At 49.7% G+C, this 21,383-nt stretch overlaps 1 protein-coding gene across 18 annotated transcripts in view; it reads right to left on the reverse strand.

Moving 5' to 3' along the window:
• Window positions 1–21,383, reverse strand: part of CORO7 (coronin 7) — a 123,013-nt gene that overhangs the window by 63,153 nt on the left and 38,477 nt on the right. For 14 of the 18 annotated variants that reach the window (XR_010323614.1, XR_010323615.1, XR_010323620.1 and 11 more), the window contains 3 exons: window positions 11,161–11,211; window positions 4,954–5,040; window positions 4,396–4,478 (listed from right to left, as the gene is read on the reverse strand). Coding sequence is in view for 8 of the 18 variants with exons in the window: in XM_064295496.1 (XP_064151566.1) it covers window positions 4,396–4,478; window positions 4,954–5,040; window positions 11,161–11,211 (221 nt within the window). In the remaining 10 variants the exon portion in view is untranslated. The remainder of the gene's footprint in view (window positions 1–4,395; window positions 4,479–4,953; window positions 5,041–11,160; window positions 11,212–21,383) is intronic. The other 4 variants (XR_010323622.1, XR_010323621.1, XR_010323617.1 and 1 more) reach the window with 3 other exon arrangements.

Below are 21,383 nucleotides of genomic sequence, written 5' to 3' on the forward strand. Positions count from 1 at the left end.
CCCTCACGGCGGTTGTCAAAGGGCCCTTTGTGGGCCTGCGGCTGCAAAGTACATGTTTTCACTGCATGACCACACCTGGTCTCGTGGAATGGCACAGAGTGGGTGGGGTGACGGGACCCCAAGAGAGAGGGCTAGACACCACACCAGCCCTCCCAGAAAAGGTATTTGGGGTGTCTCATCAGATCAGGGGCTGAATGGAGGGCCAAGCCAGGATGATCCCAACACCTAGGGGCCACGGACAGGTCAAACATGGGACAACAGTGGCCTTGGGCTCTGGGTCCCATGGGTGGCACACTTGCTCATTTCACCCGACGGCCCCCCCTTACAGAGAGAAGTGACAGTTTGGGGAGAAAATATGGGACCTTACTACAGAGGTGAGGACAGGACCACAACCCAAATGGGGATGCCAAGCCTGGGCAGGAGAGTTTGGGCCTCAGGGAGAGGGGCACGGGGCAGCTACAAGCAGCGGGATCTGCAGACCTTCTGGTGGGGCAGGGAGGGGAGCAGGCCCCAGGAGCACCTTGGCACACAAGCAGCATCTTGGGTCTGGGGTCTGGCCAAAAGTATACACCCCAGGGCTAAGCAGAGGCTCGACCCCAGCTTCTAGCCTGCCAGGGGCTGGAGACCAGGTGACCTAACAAAGACCTGCCTCCTCTGGGCCTCAGCTGTGTCTTCAGTAAAATGCAGACAAAACTCTCCACCTGCCTGTGTCCTGGGGAGAGGAGAGGGCAACGGAGGAGCTGCTGTCTGTTGGACAGCTCACTGTGTTCCTCATCCTTTAAGCTCACACTCGCTCTCAAACTCACACAGAACTCACACACATTCACTCACTCATACTCCCAAAACGCACTCATTCACATTCACTTGTTCTCATGCTCACTCACACTCACCCCCGACTCCCATGTATTTACACTGACACACACCACCTCAGACTCCCACATTCATTTTCACTCAATCACTCACAACACATACACTCACACCCTCTGCACGCTCACGCAATTCACCCTAACACCAACACTCATTCACATACACTTATACCCTCTCACACAGTAACACATTCACACCCTCACACACAATACACTCATTCTCACACTCATACTTCACTAACTCACACTTACTTTCACACACTCTTAGACTCACACACTCCGAATAAATGCCCAGCATCACAGGCATCGTTTCTGTGACACTTGGCCCAGAGAATAAGCTCTGCCCACCCCTCTGGTCCCTGCGTCCAGCACTGGGCCTGGCGCACAAAGTGGGGACTGGCCACCAGGGCCTGCTTCCCAGAGCAGGAGCCTGTGCCCTGGGTGGGCCCTGGCACCCAGCCCGCTCCTCACTGCAGCCCGTCTCCTTGTGGGAAGTGAAAGGGGTCTGTAGAAGGGGGCCCTTAAGAGAGTGGTGGACACGGAGTCTCCCATGAGAGAGGGTGGGGAGAGAACTAGGCACATCCTGACCCCGGCCCCCTCTAGCTCTTACACGTGCACAGACTGTTCTGCCTAAACCAAAATGGAAAATATGTAAAAAGGAAATGAAACTGGGGGAGGTGCGCAGAGGACACAGAGGCATCCCCCCAGTGGCTGTGCCCGCCCAATTCACTTCTCTCCTGCAGTCCACATGCCCTAGTGTCCCTGACACTACAGGGGTTAGGGAGGGGCTCCGGCCTCAGGGACCCTGGGGAGTGGAGGCAGGTGATGTGGCACCACTCAGACCAGCCTGGATGTGGGCACGCACCCTTGGTACCACTAGCTTAGTGGAGGGTGGGAGGGCCCCAGCTCCTCCCCCAGGGGCCAGGCTGGCTGGGCTGGGGGAACAACACTGGCCTGGCTGACCATCTGGGAGTGATTTGAGAAATTTCAGGCCTTGTTGGTCCTGTGGGGCTATTCTTAACTGCTGAAATTACAGGGTCAGCCTTGGCTAGTGGCACCTTGGGGTCTGCACAGCATTAACCCCTGCAGAGGCCACACTGGGCTAGGCTGGTTTGAATGGGGGAGGGGGGAGCACAAATGGGCCAGGGCAGAGCCCAAGTGCAGGAATCGGTGGGTGAGGAGCCCTGACTGCAGTGCTGGGTGCTTTTCTAGGCTAGCCACTCTCCCTGGCTCGCCTGCGGGGGGGGGGGGGGGGCCGGGAGTGGTGGGCACTGTGGCGAGGAGCTGTCTGGGCCCAGGACGGCTTGGGGCCAAGATGTGGTACAGATTCAGGGCACATAGATAGGGTGCACTTGGAGCCAGAGGCCCAGGACCGACTCCTCCAGGGCAGGAGTGAGTGCTGAAATGCTCCACTCTGAACGAATCCCCATAGCCACACAGGCCTGGCAGAGCAAGCACAGAACAACCCTGCTAGGCCTCAGGTTACTCATCTGTAAAATGAGCCTCCCTAGCTTCCCAGCCCTCCCAGGGTCGTGTGAGACAGGAAGGAAGGGGAGTTACCCTGATCGCTGTCTCGCCTCTGGGGGGCTCTCAGCCTGGTTCCCCCAGCAGGAGCAATGATGGGCACACAGGAAGGGCTCTTCTGTGGTGTCCACCAAGACCCTACAGCCCTGGCCGCCCCCAGACATACTGCCTTTGCTGCGCCTGGAGGATGGACAGGTCATTATGCCCTCCATGACTCAGTTGTGAAATGGAAGGGGGAGGGGCTGGGCCAGCAAGCTGCCCAGGCTCTTTCCTGGCCCTAACATTCCCAGATCCCAAGTGCGCAGCCTGGGAAAGCCCCGTGCCGGCCCTTCCCTGAGTCATGGCTAAGGTGCGCTGTTGTGTCAGAGCGAACAGGGACCAAGTCCTGCTCCCACCCCGCTCCCCAGCCTCGGCAAGTCCCTGAACCTCCCCAAGGCTCGGTTTCCTTGGCTGTGGCTGAGCAGACTGAATAGGACGGGTCACTGGGGCCTGGTCCTCTGCAAGTGCTGGCCATGGGCCTGCTACTGTCTGGATCCTGAGATGGCTGGGCTGGCTGGGGCCAGCCTACTCACAGGCCCACGTAGAGATGGGCCAGTATGCCTGGGTCCACACTGGGATGGATTAGTGCTCCCAGGCCCAAGAAAGGATGTACTCCAAAGTGCACATGGGGATGAAATAATGTTTCAGGCCCACAAGTTAGTGGGACGAGTTAGTGCTCCCCAGCCCACATGGGGATGAATCAGTGTTCCAGGTTCGTATGGGGACACGCTCCCCAGCCCAGACAGGGACGAGTCAGTGCTCCCAGGCCCACACAGGGATAAGTCAGTGCTCTGGTTCCACATGGGAACATGCTCCCAGGCCCACATGGGGACAGGCCAGTGCTCTGGGTCCATATGGGGATGTGCTCCCTAGCCCACATGGGAACGGGTCAGCGCTCCCAGTCCCACAAGGGGATGGGGTCAGTGCTCCCAGGACCATACGGGGGTAAGTCATTGCTCTGGATCCATATGCGGACACGGTCCCCAGCACACATGGGGATGGGTCAGTGCTCCCAGGCCCACACAGGGACAAGTCAATGCTCCAGGTTCATATGGGGATGCACACTCCAGCCCACACGGGGATGTCAATGCTCCCAGGCCCACATGGGGATAGGTCAGCGCTCCGGGTCCATATGGGGATGTGTCCTCCAGCCCACATGGGGACGGGTCAGAGCTCTGGGTCCATATGGGAATGCACTCTCCAGCCCACATGGGGATGGGCTGGTGCTCCCAGGTCCACATGGGTATGGGTCAGTGCTCTGGGTCCATATGGGGACATGCTTCTCACCCCACACAAGGATAGGATGTACTCCCAGGTCCTCACCAAGCATGTCCACAAACCCTCATCCACATACTTCCTGGGAGGGAGAGACAAGAGTGATGTATGCTGGGCCACACCTCCCAGGCTGGTGGCTGGTTGCTGCCTCACCTGGGACAAATCAGGGACGGACATGGGGCGGTGCTGTGAATAACTCATAAATACTGGAAGAGCCTAGGGCCTTCCCCATCTGCCACTCGTTGGACCCTCCACACGTGCCCCATGACCCCCCCATCTCAACCCCGGCCTCTCCAGATGCCCAGCCCCACCAACACTCTACAACAATTCAAGTACCCCCCAAGCCTCCTGCACCATGTCTGCCAGGCCGCAGTTCCCTCCCCAAATGCCAACATGTACCACGAGTCAGCCTCGGTGGCCCAGCATGAGTCCCCAGGATGTGAAACCTACCCCCTAGACCACATGGGGCCATGCAGCTGTGGTTCGCTGGGCACACCTGCCCACAAGAGCTGCCTCACTACCCCTGCTCATTGGGCGCCAGACCAGGGTGCCAGGTCCTGTTCAGGAACGCCCTGAACATCCCAAGACTGAGCCCTCGGTGACAACCTGGCTAAGTCCATCAAGCCTGGACTCAGGGACACCATCTGGGCCCTCCCAGCCCAGCCCCGCCCCAGCACCCGAGGGCTCCTACCCAGGTGAGGTGTCCAGGGTCAGGGAAGCCAGGGCGCTGGAGAGAAGCCGGGTGTCCCAGAGCTTCACTTCATGTTCCCGCATCTGCAGAGGGGGACAAAGGGGTGCAGAGATGGGCTCAGAGAGGGACTTGGGGGCTAACTCTCTCCCAGCCGAGACCCCTGGGGAGCCCAGGGTCAGAGGTACAGAGCCTGGCATGGAGCGCTCACCCCACAGCAAGGCCTGGAGGGTGTATGTTGGAAGGCAAGTTTGAGTTATCATGTCCCTTTAAGAGCTCCGAGGTGACAAGTGATGAGGGGAGGTTCTCTCCATGAACTCCCGTCCCTGTGGGGCTGCCACAGTTCCCAGGGTCAGGCTGAGCTACTGCAGATGGAATGTGCCCATTTTCAGCATCTGTCGGCCCCCTGGGGCTCTGAGACCCAGCTGTGTGGCTGGGGCCGTATATGGACAGTCCTGGAACAGGCCGCCTGCCCCTGGCCCCTGCCACTGGGGCTGGAGCCCACGCAGGGCTGTACATGCCCCTTGCCTTCATTGTGCCACTCACTTAGGGGAGCCCTACCTGGTTGGCCCCCGTGGACACAAAGTGCTCCTGGGTGCCTGTCCACACCAGCTGGCTGGTCCTGCAATTCTCATGGGCCTGTGTGCTCTGTGGGAGGCAAGAAATGACACTGAGCCACTGGGGTCCCCACTGGGAATGAGCGCCTGCCAGGGCAGACCCTAGATGGCGAAGTTCTGCCACCCAACTGCCTGGGGCAGAGCAGGTGGGTCTTCCCCTAAGAAGCCCTAGGGGCCAGGCTGAGTGAGGACATATAGATAGCAGGATGAGCCCCAGCCTGCACCACAGGGAGGGCACCTGGTGGCAGAGGACAGTCTCGCCTGCTGCGCTATCAGCTCAGTTTCCCTCCTCCTTAGTGTCCATCAGCACTGCCTGGCTCAGCCCAGGCCCCTGCTCCCACAGCTATGGGTGCTCAAGGCGGCAGCACTCTCTGGTCTCTGCAGGTGCCCTGGAGGAAGCCCTCAGGTGAAGGGCACCATGCTGGCATCTGGTCTTAGTCCTGGCATCCAAGAGCTGCACAGCCCCAGAGAGCCCCAGCCACTCTGAACCTCGTATTTCTTGCTTGTGCACAGGCAGGGCTGCTGCATATTAGCTGAATCCATGCAGAAGAAACAGGCCTGTTGCAAAGCACCATGCAAATCAAGGGATTCTGAGTCTTACTGCCGCCTCTTGATGCTGCCTGCCAGGGCTGGCGAGGGGCCTGTGCCAAGCCTTGGGGCGCAGTCCCCAGAGAGGGCCGAGTATGCCCCTCTTGGCCTCCGGCGCCGCTGGGGTTGCCAGCAGGAAGGCTTCCTGGAAACGGGTCCCAGAGAGGGAAGGAGCATTCACCCTGTGGGTGAGGGCGGGCAGCCAGGTCTCCCTGGGCCCAGGCTGGGGAGCCGAGGGGGGCCAGAGGAAATGCAAACAGCCCCCTCCCAGTCACCCTGGCCCCTGGAGCCTGAGATGAGGGACCCTGTTACCAAAAATAGCTCACCCCGAACCGTGGCCAGCTTCCTCCAAGCTTCCCACGGTCTCCTTGGGAATGAATTAGGGAGGGAAGGCCTGTGAGGAGCTGGCCCAGGGCCCCTGCCCCTGCCTCCACAGTGGCCAGCCCCAGCGTGGGAGACCATTGGAAAAAGCTCTGTGTCGTTCAAGGGGCTTTTCTCACTCTTCCCTTCCCACCCAGCCTCAGCCAGCACAGGAAGTAGGGGCTGGAGCCTGAGAACCAGGGACCCACACATCTCGTTCCACGCAAGAGGGGCTGGGAGTCAGGGCAAGGGTCAGGACACTGGCCAGCCCCACCCCGTGCCTGAGTTGCTCAGAAGTGTCATTTGGCCCCTTGCTCTCTGTCAGTGTGCAAACACTCCCTCTAGTAAGCAGTACACCAGATGAGTTAAGACAAGTCCACATATCCTTCATCCAACAAATATGGGATACTCTCACCAGCCAGCACCGTGCTAGAAGCCAGACACCTCTCAGATGGAGGGGTCGCATAATTGGCTTCAGAACTTGGTGAAGAAGGGTGCTTGGGCATCTATTGTTTCAAAATAGCAATGTTTGAGTGGCACACTGTACTGGGTGCTGGGGATATGGTGAACAAAACAGGAAAGGTTCCTAAACTCACTGAAGATACAAGTCACAGAGACAGATGGGAAATAAACAGAAAGAACTCCATCATTAGGCATGGGAGGGTATACAGTAGAAGTTAAGAGTGCAAACTCTGCAAAGGTGTAAGGACTGACACACACTTGGAGTGCTCCCAACTCTACCTGCACATTTCAAAGCTACATTTTTTTAAAGCTAAGGACAGGATATAACTGAAGGAGGTAGATGGAAAGGGTCAGGAGGAGCCTCTCTGAAAGGTAATGTTTGCACTAAAACAGAAAGGGCCAGTAGGTCTAAGCGCAGGTGTGAGCAGGGCAGAGGGTCAGTGTGTGCAGAATCAGGGACTGGAGGGACACAGAGGCCAGGTGGGGAGTGAGGCAAAGGAGGCCGTATCAGAGCCTGCAGCCCAGGGCTTCCATTCCGCATTTTTTGTGCAGAGGCACAGGTGAGGGATGGAACCTACCTTGGCCTGTTATCTCCCACCTTGTATCTCCCACCTTCCTATTTCACACATGGGGATATCAGAGACCTAGAGAGAGGAGGAGGCTACCTGCTTAAAGTCATCCAGCAAGACAGTTGGCGGCCTGGAGCCCTGGAGGCACAATGGTTAAGTGCTCAGCTGCTAACCAAAAAAGGTCGGTGGTTTGAACCTACCGGTGGTTCCCAGGGGAAAAAAAAATCTGGCTATCTGCTCCCTGTGAAGAAAACCCTATGGGGCAGTTCTGCTCTGTCACGTGGGGTTGCTATGAGTTGGAATCAACTTTACTGCACACAACAATATATGTATCTCATGCTTCAATAATAAAATGAGACAGCTGGAGGCCTCCTGAGCCTCCTGGCTGTTAACATTCTCAATTTGCACATGAAGAACTGGAAGCTCAGAGAGGTGACAACTTACACAAAGGCAGGTGGGGAGGAGGCAGCAAAGACAGATGAGGAGGAGTCCAAGGTGTCTCTCACGCATTCACACCTCCTGCATGCTCACGCACACACACACCCACCCCCCACCTCAGGCATGTGCGCACACACCCGACATCAGGCACGCGCGCACACACACACACTCCCTACCTCAGGCACCCTCCTGTTGTCAGCGGATGCTCCAGGGAGAGCTCACGCTGGGGGCAAAAGCCAGACAGGGCCCAGGATGGGAGGTGTACACTGGGCAGCTCAGGGCAGTGTGGGTGGGCGGGGCCTGGTCCTGGCTACATAGCTCTCACCCACCTTCTCACCTTCCAGAACCTAAGGGCAGGGACCACATGGCAAGGCTGAGACAAGGTAGAGCCTCAGGCTGTGGGCCAATGCTCCCCACTGTACGCACAACTTGGTTTGCCCAGAGGGCCACAGGAACCCCTCAGGCAGGGGAGGAATGCCACCGCCCCCCTCCCTTCCTCTGTCACCAGATCCCTGGAATGGTTTTCAGTATCAAAAATGGAAAGTTCTTCGTCTCTGACCACAGGCCCTCAGAGCCTCATTTTCAAGGCTGCTACTGGACCCAGGCATCTCAAGGCCCCGCCCTGCCACAGAGTTTGGGGGGTGGTGGCTGCAGGGAACTCCCCAGTCCAAAGGCCCGGCCCCAGGGTCTCCCTCTCTAGGGGGGACATAGGTCCTGCTGGGGAGATACCTCTGTCCCAACAGTAGCAGAGGGCGATCTGCCTGTTGATGAGCCTCACAAAAGCTTTGCCAGCCCCTCATTCTTCCTGACACCTGGGCCTGAGAGAACAGGAGGACGTGGCAGAGCCGCCCAGCCAGGGCAGCGGGAAGAGGCGCATACCCAGCATTCCAGCACTCCAGCCCTGCTCAGTCCCCATGGCAACGCTTCCTGTGGGGCAGGGCAGCTGCATGGGCTCCTTCTTTGGGGACCTTCTCCAAAATGATAAGACCCCCCACCACCTACTCCCCTCTCAGCCAGGCCCTGTTCCTGCACGGACGCTCTGGCCGAGGCCTGGCCTGACTTCTCCAGGAGTAGATGGGAGGTAGCTGGCCCCCCTCAAGCTGGGAGGGCTCATCCCAGGCTCGGTCCTGCCCTCTGAAGAGAGGCCCTGAGGATGGGCTGCTTCCTCCTTATACACTCAGGACTTCTGTCGGCCGTGAATGTGCATAAATGTAAGTTTACAAAAAGTAGGGGGTGAACAGCAGAGACCCAGCCAAATTTTCCCCTTCTAGGTTTCTTAGGCTCAGGTAGCCAGACGCAGGGCCCCAAAGGCGGCAGTGGAGGGAGGCCTCTTTGACTCCTCCCCAGCCTGTCTCAGGTTTCCTACGGGAGAGGTGAGGCTCAGGATCCCGTAAAAAAAAAACCATGGTCCTGAGGGAAGGGCAGAGGACAGAGATCAGCGCCCCCAGCCCTGAGCACCCTCCCTGGAGTCTGTGCCAGCTCCAAAGGCCCCCACCAGCTGGGAAGGAGGGTCTTATAAGCAGGGGCTCCCACAGGGCTCCCCTGAGCTGGCCCCTCTCACACTGACCCTGGCCGCCAGCAGCAGTTTTCCTAATAGAAGCCAGGTGTAGGCCAGATGCCCTGGGCAGAAGTGGGGGCAGGGCACGCGGAGGGCGGCTTTCCAGGCTCCACAGCCCCTGCACCCCTTGGCTCAGCACAGGCACCATCCCAGCAGCTGGGAGTGGGGGTGCAGAGCCACCCCGACGCTTCGGAGCCCCTTGGACAGTGGCCACTATTTTCCTCCTCAGTGGCATCTGTCACTGGCGCTCTTTCTGGAGGAGTAAGGGTGGAAGGAGGAGGAGGGGGGCGGGAGAGAGAAGGAGTAACATGGCCTGGGGAGATGGGGGCAATGCCCAGTTGGGGCAGTAATGGGGGTGCCCGCAGTCACTCGGGGAACCTGGGTGGAAGAGGGCAATTGAGAAAGTTGGCAGGGGTGGCGTCTCTATCTCCCTCCTTCAGGTTGAACCCAGGACCCCTCTTCTGCTCAAAATCTTGGAGGTTAGCCAAAGAAAGCTCCTGAGTTCTGGCTCCTGCTCACATCCACATCATTGTGATATGCAAACAGCTACCACCCCACCAGCTATAGAAGCAGAAGGGGCCAAAGCTCAGCTGACCCTCCAGGAACTGTTCCGAGGGTGTGGCTAAAACCATGTCTGCCCTGCTCCTCCCACCTGTCAGGTGGGCCTGCCAGAAATGGCGCTGACTAGATTTTCTAGGCCAAACAGTTGTGATTTGCTACATAAACAGGATTTTGTGTGCATGTGTGTATGTGGGGTAAAGGGATACAGGGGGCTCCCAGGCTGGGTTTAGCTGGCTGTTCATACCCCACCAGAGCGGGGAACAAGTCCGAGAATTGCAAAAGGGGCATGTGTGACGGCCCTGGCCCTTCCCGGGGGAGCCCCTCCCACCAGAGCTAGCAGCAGGACCCTAAACTTTACCCTTCTTGGGGAAAAAGCCTCCAGAGCTCCTAGAAAGATCTTTCTAAAAATGGAAATCTACTCATTCAACTTCCTGCGTAGAAGTCTCTTAAATTAAAACGGTAAATTTTATGTTACATTTTACCACATTAACAAAGAAGAATCTCAAAACAGCTAGAGGAACAAGCCCTTCACCATGGCTAGTCTTTACCCCCTCCACGTTCCTCCCTAGCACACTCCAGCCACATGTCCCCACCTCAGGCCATCTGAGCGTGCCCCTTTGTACTATCCAGGCTCAGCTCCAAGGCCAGCTCCTCAGCGAAGCACTTAGTCACCCCATTCAGAGCGACCAGTTGCCACAGAGTTGACTCCAACTCATAGCGACCTTATGTGAGTCAGAGTAGAACTATGCCCTATACGGTTTGAAATGGCTGATTTTTCAGAAGCAGATCACCAGGTCTTTCATCAGAAGTGTCTCTGAGTGGACTGGAAAGACTAACCTTTTGGTTAGCAGCCGAGTACGTTAACCATTTGCACCACGCGTGGACTCCCCATCCAGAGCAGCCCCCTAGCAGTTGCTCTGGGGCATGGCCTATGTCTCTGTCTCATTCATCACAGAATAGTCAACGCCTGGCACTGAGCTGCTGCCCCAGACACCTTTGTCCAGTGGATGCATGATTCTCTGGAGGCTCAATGCCTGAGGCATGACACATGCTTTCCTGCTGGGAACTCAACAGCCACCCGCAAGCATGATGTGCACACACCCCGACACTATCTTGAGATCAGTAGGCCCCACCCAGCATAGCACAGAGGCCCTGCATCACAGAGATGGAGTAGGGGGGTGCCAGGGGCAGCGGGCAGAGGCCCTGAGTCATGATGTGTCCTTCTGGTCCCCCATGGCTGGCCTCTACCAACCATGCCAGGGAGGAGGGTGAGGGGCGAGGGTATTCAGGGTGAAGGAAGTTGGAATCTGAAATTAGCTTCCCAAAGCCACAGGACTCCTCCACTGGTAGCCTGTGGGCAGCCTGGTCGTGCCCCACCCTGTGATCAGGGCCTGGCCCTTCCTGGACCCAGAGCCTGTTTCCCAGAAACAGCTTCCAACAGCGGGAGCCTGACTCCCAGGTGTCCCCCATGCGCCCACCTGGGCCTCACTACAGGGGGCTGGGGGTGGGGCAGCATGTGTCTGAGAGGGAACAGGTCTGCAGGTGCCGAGCCTGCTGCATCTCCATCTGCCGAACCCTCTGGTCCTCAGCCTGCACGTGCCCACACAAAACTTGCCTGTGAGGACTTGGCCTTTGCTCTGGGGTCGAAGACCCGCAGCTGCTTGTCCTGGAAAAGAGCACAGGAAGGACAGAGTAGGCTTAGTGCGGTCAGCGTGACTGGGAAGCCAGCTCATTCTCCAGCACACAGGGTTGGCCTCACAGACCAGGGGACCCCTCCCACCCTGGATTCACCTCACCACAAGGGGCAAGTCCCATTTCCTGCCCCAGTCAACCAGAAAAGAGAACTCAGTGACAACAGCGCATGTTTTCTGAGAAGGGACTCTGCCAGGCACACTACGAGTGTAACCTTGCTGTGTCTTCCCAATGACCTCAGAAGGGGGTGCTGGACCTACAACCACCTTACAGACAGAGAAATGGAGGCCCGGAACTAAGGTCACTTGTGTGTCCAGCTCTGTGCTAGGCCTGGCCAGGACGCGTTCACATGACAATGTCATTTTGGTATACATGGACCTTTAAGTCTAATCAGGGAAGACAAGCTTACACATCCTACCCGTGTGCTCAACACACATTGGTTGGCACAGATTAACTAAGGGTGGGGATGGGAACATTTAAGAAAGAAAGAAGTCTGTTCTAAAATGAAATGCCCACAGCTTGTATGAAAAAAACAAAACCTGTTATTATCAAGTTGATTTTGACTCATGGCAACCCCATGTGTTACAGAGTAGAACTGCTCCATAAGGTTTTCTTGGCCATAATCTTTATGGAAGCAAATCACCAGGCCTTTCTTCCGTGGAGCCACGGGTGGGTCTAAAGTGCCAATCTTTAGATTAGTAGTCGAGCGCAAACCATTTGCAGCAGCCAAGATCCTTGGTTACCTTGTATAGGATCTTATTCATGTGACATTGTGTGTGTGTATGGTGTACGTGTGAGTATTCTGGTGTGGGTATACGTGTGGTGTATGTGTACATATATATACATGCATAAAGAACTGCAGCACAGGCTATCACTACCAAACGTTCTGATCAGGTCACAACAGACGGATCCTGGTAGAAGGAGGGAAAATGTGGAACAGAACTTCAAATTCTCAGAAAGAATCCAGATTTACTGGACCTATTGAAACTGGAGACATCCTGAGTCTACTGCCCTGAGATACTCTCTTAACCTTGAACTCAAATTATTCCCTAGAGTCGCCTTTTAACTAAACAGTAGGTTAGCTCAAAAAATAGTGCATATTACCCTTGTGTGTCACACTGTTTTAAAAAATCATCCATGAGACCAAACAGACAACAGTTACTCTAAAGCACAGATGAGGAGGCTGCGGGGCAATGAGACTAAGTTAATGGGAGTGAAACAACTAAAACAGAAATAATGAGAATGTTGACACAATGTGAAGAATGTAACCAAACGCCATTGAAATATATAGAAATTGCTGAACGGGAACCTGTTTTGCTATGTATACTTTCACCAAAGACACAATAAAATAAATAAAACAATTGGGACAGAGGGCAGAATCTGTGTTTGCTGACTGTTCACAGGCTCAGCCACAATAAACTGTTAAGCATGCTAAAAATAAACAACCCTATTTCTGTGACCATGTTCCTGTAGGTTTTGCAAGTTTGCTGAGCAAGGAGAAAGTATGAGCCAGCACAGACCAGCCTGTTGATACTGGTTACCAGGAGGAAGTATGTGTGGGAAGTAATTAGCTTTTCCTTCATACATCTTAGCACAGGTCCATTTTGTTTCCATATGCATGTGTTCCTTTCATAGCTTGAGAAACAATGAACCTACAATGAACAACTAAGTTTTGAAGTTAAAAACACAATACCACTTACATTAGCACCAAAGAAACAATACACTTAGGCATTATTGTTGTTGGGTGCCATCCAGTTGATTCCAGCTCATGAGACAAAGCAGAACTGCCCCACAGGGTTTTCTTGGCTGTTACAGATGCAGAACTCCAGGTCTTTTCACCTGCAGAGTGGAGCCACTGGGTGGGTTTGAAGCACCACCCTTTCAGTTATAATAATAGTCGCGCTCTTAACCGTTTATGCCACCAGGGCTCCCTATATATTCTCAGGTATAACTAACAAAATATTTAGGCAATCATAAGAAAATCACAAAACTCTGATGAAAGAAAAGCAAAGATGATCTAAATACTGTATTTTTACACAAATACTGCACCTTCTACGTTTGTTTGCCAACTGTGCCCTCCCCCCTTGAGGTATTTTCATAAGTGCCATTATGCCAGTGTTGCTGCAAAAAAATTCGCATAGCGCACTTACAAAAACACCTCAGGAGGAGAGGACGCAGATGGTAAACAAAAGTAGAAGGCATGCATTAAATTGAGTAAAAATACAGTAACTGGAGAAACAGTCATGTTCATGGAAAAGACGACTCAATATTGTTAGGAATGCAGTTCTTCCCAACTTGATCCACAGATTCAATGCAATTCCAATCAAAATCCCAGCAAGCTATTTTGTGGATGTTGGCCAACTAATTATAAAGCATGCAGTAAAGGATTATTATCGTTGTGTGTTGTTGACTTGATTTTGACTCACAGTGACCCTACAACGACACAGTAGAAATGCTCCATAGAGTTTCCAAGGCTATACTTTTTATGGAAGCAGATTTCCGAATCTTTTCCCCTCAGGAGCCGCTGAGGGGGTTCACACTTCCAACCTTTTGTTTAGCAGCCAAGCTCTTAAATATTGCCCTACCAGGGCTCCTTAGTAAAGGTTTAACCTTGACCAAAGAGAGGTCTGGCCTTTGTCTTCAGGTCCTAGGAGGTAACTTGTCAGCCCTTGGAATGTCCTGCCTAATCAGAGTATCTTTGTTTACCTGGGAACCTTGGGCCATGCCAGATAGTCTATGCTAACAGTGTGATTTATGGTGGGGACCTTGATCAGTATCAGCTCAACCACTGGAGGGGCTGGAGACTAAGGTCAGTCACGTAGGCAGTCAGCTACGTTTATGTGACTGGACCCCAATAAAAAACTGGACACAAGGGCTCAGGTGAGCCTCTCTGGATGGCAATACTCTGCCCGTGTTGTCACATGTTGCTGGGAGAAATAGGTGTAATTTGCATGACTCCACTGAAAGATGACAACTGGAAGCCCATGGTTGGAAATTTCCCATACCCGACCCTATGCGCCTCTTCCCCTTGTTAATTTTAATCTATATCTTATTACTGAAACTGGAACCATGAGTACAACACTCTTCTGAGTTCTTTGAGTCCTTCTAGTGAATTACCAAACTAAGAGTGATCTTGGGGACCTCCGAACTTGCAGCTGGCATCAAAAGTGAGGGTGGTATTGGGGACTCTTGGACTTGGCAAAAAGTTTATATGAAAGGCAAAAGATCCAGATAACCAAAACAACATTGAACAAGAGCAAAATAGAGGCTCGACACCACCTGACTTCAAGACTTATGGAAAAGCTGCAGAAACCAAGGTAGTGTGGTACCAGGGAAAGGACAAACAGATCAATGGAGCAGAATGGACAGCCCAGAAACAGACCCACATAAACAGAGCAACTCATCTCTGACAAAAGAGCAAAGGCAATTCAATGGAGAAGGGTGGTCTTGTCAACAAGTGGTGTGGGAACAACTGAGCATCCACATGTTAAAAAAAAAAAAAAAAGAATCTAGACAAAGATCTACGCCTTTCACAAAAGTTAACTTAAAATGGATAATACAAAAAAAAAAAAAACATGGATTATACATCTAAAACATAAAATGCAAAACTGTAAAACTTCTAGAAGATAACAGGAGAAAATCCAGTAGAACTCGGGTTTGGTGATGAATTTTTAGATACGATACTAAATGTACAATCCATGAAAGAAAAAATTTGATAATTTGGACTTCATTAAAACTGAAAACTTCTGTTCTGCAAAAGACACTGTTAAGAGAATGAAAAAACAAACCACAGACTGGGAGAAAATACGTGAAAAACACATATCTGATAAAGGACTTGTATCCAAAATATACAAAGAACTCTTTTTTTTTTTAATTTAATGCAGTTTTTATTAGTGCAATTATTTTTGCTCTACGTGAATTGACTAATCCAATTTTTCAATGGCAATAACTAAGAAACACATAATTCAATTAATAACAAAATATACAAAGAACTCTTAAAACTCAACAATAAGAAACCAAACAACTCAATTTAAAAAAGGGCAAAATATCTGAATGGACAACTCACCAAAGAAGATATAAAAAAAGATATTAAAAAAAAAAAAGAAGATATACAGGTGACAAATAAGCACATGTAAAGATGTTCAGAATCATACTTCATCAGGAAATTGTGAGCGAAACAATGAGAAACCACCACATATTTATTGTTGTTGTTAGCTACCAATATCCCCTACACAACTGTTTCTGTTGTTGTTGTTAGATACCAACATCCCCCTACTCAAGTGTTGTTATTAACTGCCATCAAGCAGATTTTCAACTCATAGAGAACCCATGTGACAGGGTAGAACTGCCACGTGTGTTTTCTTGGTTGTATTGTTAAGTTCCAACTCATAACAGCCCTCTGCACAACGGAACGAAATACTGCCCAGTCGCGCGCCATCTTTACAATCGTTGTTATGCTTGAGCTCATTGTTGCAGCCACTGTGTCACTCCACCTTGTTGAGGGTCTTCCTCCTTTCCGTGACCCTGTACTTTGCCAAGCACGATGTCCTTCTCCAGGGACTGAGCCCTCCTGACAACATGTCCAAAGTATGTAAGACACAGTCTTGCCTTCCTTGATTCTAAGGAGCATTCTGGTTGTATTTCCTCCGAGACAGACCTGTTCATTCTTTTGGCAGTCAGTCCGTGGTATACTCAATATTCTCTGTCAACACCACAATTCAAAGGCATCAATTCTTCTTTGGTCTTCCCTTTTCATTGTCCAGCTTTCACATGCATATGATGTGATTGAAAATACCATGGCTTGCGTCAGGTGCACCTTAGTCTTCAAGGTGACATCTTTGCTCTTCAACACTTTAAAGAGGTCCTTTGCAGCAGGTTTACCCAATACAACGTGTCCTTTGATTTCCTGACTCCTGCTTCCATGACTGTTGATTGTGGATCCAAGTAAAACGAAATCCTCGACAACTTCAATCTTTTCTCCATTTATCATGATGTTGCTTATTGGTCCACCACCTTTGTTTTCTTTATGTGGAGGTGCAATCCATACTGAAGGCTGTGGTTGTTGATCTTCATTAGTAAGTGCTTCAAGTCCTCTTCACTTTCAGCAAGCAAGGCTGTGTCATTTCTATAATGCAGGTTGTTAATGAGTCTTCTTCCAATTCTGATGCCCTATTCTTCTTCATATAGTGCAGCTTCTTGGATTATTTGATCAGCATACAGATCGAATAGGTATGGTGAAAGGATACAACTCCAACGCACACCTTTCCTCACTTTAAACCAACCGGTAGCCCCTCATTCAGTCCGAACAGCGGCCTCCTGATCTATGTAAAGGTTCCTCGTGAGCACAATTAAGTGTTCTGGAATTCCCATTCTTCGCAATGTTATCCATAATTTGTTATGATCCACACAGTTAAATGCCTTTGCATAGTCAATAAAACACAGGTAAACATTTTTCTGGTATTCTCTACTTTCACCCAGGATCCATGTGATATCAGCAATGATATCCCTGGTTCCACGTCCTCTTCTGAATCCGGCCTGAATTTCTGGCAGTTCCCTGTCGACATACTGCTACAGCCATTTTTGAAAGTTGGTCAGCAAAATTTTGCCAGAGTGTGACATTAATGATATTATTCTATAATTTCCACATTCGGTTGGATCACCTTTCTTGGGAATAGGCATAAATATGGATCTCTTCCAGTCAGTTGACCAGGAAGCTGTCTTCCATATTTCTTGGCATAGACGAGTGAGCACCTCCAGTGCTGCATCTGTTTCTTGAAACATCTCAATTGATATTCCATGAATTCCTGGAGCCTTGTTTTTCACAAATGCCTTCAGAGCCGCTTAGACTTCTTCCTTTAGTATCATTGGTTCCTGATCATATGCTACCTCTTGAAACGGTTGAACATCGACTAATTCTTTTTGCTATAATGACTGTGTATTACTTCCATCTTCTTTGGATGCTTCCTGCATTGTTTAATATTTTCCCCAAAGAATCCTTCACTATTGCAACTCAAGACTTGAAGTTTTTCTTCAGTTCTTTCAGCTTGAGAACCGCTGAGCATGTTCTTCCCTTTTGGTTTTCTATCTCCAGCTCTTTGCACATGTCATTATAATACTCCTCTTTGTCTTTTCGAGCCACCCATTGAAATCTTCTGATCAACTCTTTTACTTCATCAATTCTTCCTTCTGCTTTAGCTGCTCAATGTTCGTGAGCAAGTTTTAGAGTCTCTTCTGACTTTCATCTTGGTCTTTTCTTTCTTTCCTGTCTTTTCAATGACCTCTTTTCTTCACGGATGATGTCCTTGATGTCGTTCCACAGCTCAACTCATCTTTGGTCACTGGTGTTCAATGCGTCAAATCTATTCCTGAGATGGTCTCTAAATTCAGGTGGGATATACTCAAGGTCATATTTTGGCTCTCGTGGACTTGCTCTGATTTTCTTCAGTTTCAGCTTTAACTTGCATATGAGCAATTGATGGTCTGTTCCACAGTCGGCCCCTGGTCTTGTTCTGACTGATGATACCTGAGCTTTTCCATCGTCTCTTTCCAGAGACGTAGTCATTTTGATTTCGTGTGTTCCACCTGGTGAGGTCCATGTGTATAGCCACTGTTTACACTGGTGAAAGAAGGTATTTGCAATGAAGAAGTCGATAGTCTTGCAAAATTCTATCATTTGATCTGCAGCATTGTTTCTATCACCAATGGTATATTTTCCAACTACTGATCCTTCTTTGTTTCCAACTTTCACAATCCAATCACCAGAAATTATCAATGCAACCTGACTGCATGTTCGATCCATTTCAGACTACAGCAACTGATAAAAATCTTCTATTCTTCATCTTTGGCCTTTGTGGTTGGTGTTTGGTGTGTAAATTTGAATAACAGTTGTATGAACTGGTCTTTCTTGTAAGCGTATGGATGTTATCCTATAAAAAAAAAATTTTTTTTTTTTTTTTTTTACACAGCACTGTCCTTCAGGACAGATCTTGAAGTGTTCTTTTTCATGATGAACGCAACACCATTCCTCTTCAAGTTGTCATTCCCAGCATAGTAGACTATATGATTGTCCGATTCAACATGGCCAATACCAGTCCATTTCAGCTCACTAATGCCTAAGATGTTGATGTTCATGCGTTCCATTTAATTTTTGACGATTTCCAATTTTCCTAGATTCATACTTCATACATTCCACGTTCTGATGTTTACAGCTGTTCTTATTTTGAGTCATGCCACATTAGCAAACGAAGGTCCCAAAAGCTTTACTCCACCCATGTCATTAAAGTCAATTCTACTTTGAGGAGGCAGCTCATCTTCCAGCACTATATCAGACAATGTTCCGCTGCTATTCATAAGGGTTTCACTGGCTAATGCTTTTCAGAAGTAGACTGCCGGCTCCTTCTTCCTAGTCTGTATTAGTCTGGAAGCTCAGCTGAAGCCTGTCCCCCATGAGCGACCCTACTGGTATCTGAATACCAGTGGCATAACTTTCAGCATCACCGCAACACACAAGCCGCCACAGTACAACAAACTGAGAACAAATCTATAAAGCTGACAATACCAAATGCTGAGGAGGATGTGGTGCAACAAGAGCTCTCAATCATTGCTGGTGGGAAGGTAAAATGGTACAACCACTTTGGAAGACAGTCTGGCAGTTTCTCACATAGCTAAACATGATCCATCAATTTTACTCCTAGGTATTCTCACATGTGAGTTGAAAACTTATGTCCACACAAAAACCTGCACATAAACGTTTACTGCAGCTTGTCTTAGGTAACTGGTGCTGCTAAAACAGATATACCACAAATGGGTGGCTTTAACAAACAAAAAATTATTTTCTCACAGTTTAGGATGCTAGAAGTTCGAATTCAGGGTGCCAACTATAGGGGAAGGCTTTCTCTCTCTGTCAGCTCTGAAGGAAGGTCCTCCTCTCTTCGAGTTTCTGCTCCTGGGCGATCTTCATGTGACTTGGCATGTGTCTTCCACCATCTGTCTTTCCCTTGCTTGCTTGTTTAATCTCTTTCATAACTCAAAAGAGATTGACTTAAGACACACCCTACACTGATCCTGTCTCACTGACGTAACAAATAACAAAGACAACTTATCCCCAAACGGGATTATAACCACAGGCATAGAAGTTAGGATTTACAATACGTATTTTTTGGAGATACAATTCAATCCATAACACAACTCTATTCATAACTCTCAAAAATCAGAAGCAACCAAGATACCCTTCAATTAGTAAATGGACAAACTGTAGTACAGCCACACAACAGAATATTATGCAATAATAAAAAAAAAACTACCACTCGTCTGTCAGTTTGTCATACCCTGGTAGATTGCATGTTCCTGTAATGATGGAAGCTTTGTTACCAATATTTCAAATACCAAAAGGGTCACCCACGGTGGACAGGTTTCAGAAGAGCTTCTAGGCTAAGACTATGAAGAAGGACCTGGCAATCTACTTCTAAAAAAATTGGCCAGTGAAACCTTATGAAAAGCAGTGGAACACTGTCTGATACAGCGTCGGAAAATGAGCCCCTCAGGTTGGAAGGCACTCAAAATACTACGGGGGAAGAGCTGCCTCCTCAAAGAAAAGTCAGCCTTAATGACCTGGATGGAGTCAAGCTTTCGAGGCTTTCATTTGCTGATGTGGCAAGACTCAAAATGAGAAGAAACACCTGCAAACATTCATTAATAATTGGAACACAGAACGCACCAAGTATGAATCTAGAAGTTCAGAAGTTATCAAAAATGAAATGGAACATTATAAAGACTGATACTCTAGGCATTAATAAGCTGAAATGGACTGGTATTCGCCATTTTGAATCAGACAAGTAGTAGTCTACTATACCAGGAATGTCAAATTGAAGAGGAATGGTGTCACATTGGAAACCCTGGTGGCATAGTGGTTAAGAGTCACGGCTGCTAACCAAAAGGCTGGCAGTTCAAATTCACCAGGTGCTCCTTGGAAACTCTATAGGGCGGCTGTACTCTGTCCTATAGGGTCGCTATGAGTCAGAACGGACTCAGTGGCAACAGGTTCAGTTCAGTGTTACATTCATCGTCAAAAAGAACATTTCAAGATATACCCTTACAACTTTGATAGGGATAGGATAATATCCATATACCTATAAGACAGACCAATTAATACAACTACTATTCAAATTTATGTAGCAACCACTAATGCCAAAGATGAAGAAATTGAAGATTTTTACCAACTTCTGTGGTGTGAAGTTGATCCAACATGTAATCAGCCCTGGTGACAGAAATGACTTCAGAGATTGCATGACAGAATTTTCCAAGACCAACAACTTATTCACTGAAAATATCATCTTTTGTCAACAAAATACATGGAGACTATACACATGGAACTCATCAGATGGAATACAAAGGAATCCACTTCCACATCAATGGAAAGAGATGATGATGAAGCTCAATATCATTAGTCAGAACAAGGCCAGGGGAAAACTGCAGAACAGACTATCAATTGCTCATATGCAAGCTCAAGCTGAAGTTGAAGAAAATTAAAACAAGCCCACAAGAGCCAAAGTATGACCTTGAGTATATCCCACCTGAATAGAGAGACCACCTAAACAATAGATTTGATGTACTGAACACTAATGACCAAAGGCCGGACGAGCTGTGGAATGATATCAAGTATATGATACATGAAGATAGCAAAAGGTCATAAAAAAAAAAAAACAGGAAAGAAAAAGACCAAAATGGATGTCAGAAGAGGCTCTGAAACTTGTTCTTGAAGGTAGAGTAGCTAAAGCAAATGGAGGAAATGATCACAAAAAAGAGCTGAACAGAAGATTTCAAAGGGTTGCTCAAGAAGACAAAGTATTATAAAAAATATGCAAAGACCTGGAGTTAGAAAACCAAAAGGGAAGAATAAGGTCAGCATTTCTCAAGCTGAAAGAACGGAAGAAAAAATTCAGGCCTTGAGTTGCAACACTGAAGCATTCTACAGGCAAAATACTGCATGATGTAGGAAGCATCAAAAGAAGGTGAAAGGAATACACAGTTACTACACCAAAAAGAATTGGTTGATGTTCAGCCGTTTCAGGAGGCAGGATATGCTCAAGAACCAATGGTATTGACAGAAGAGGTCTAAGCTGCACTGAAGGCACTGATGAAAAACAA

This window comes from Loxodonta africana, chromosome 12 (assembly GCF_030014295.1).
Source record: "Loxodonta africana isolate mLoxAfr1 chromosome 12, mLoxAfr1.hap2, whole genome shotgun sequence".
In the NCBI taxonomy this organism is placed as follows: Eukaryota; Metazoa; Chordata; class Mammalia; order Proboscidea; family Elephantidae; genus Loxodonta; species Loxodonta africana.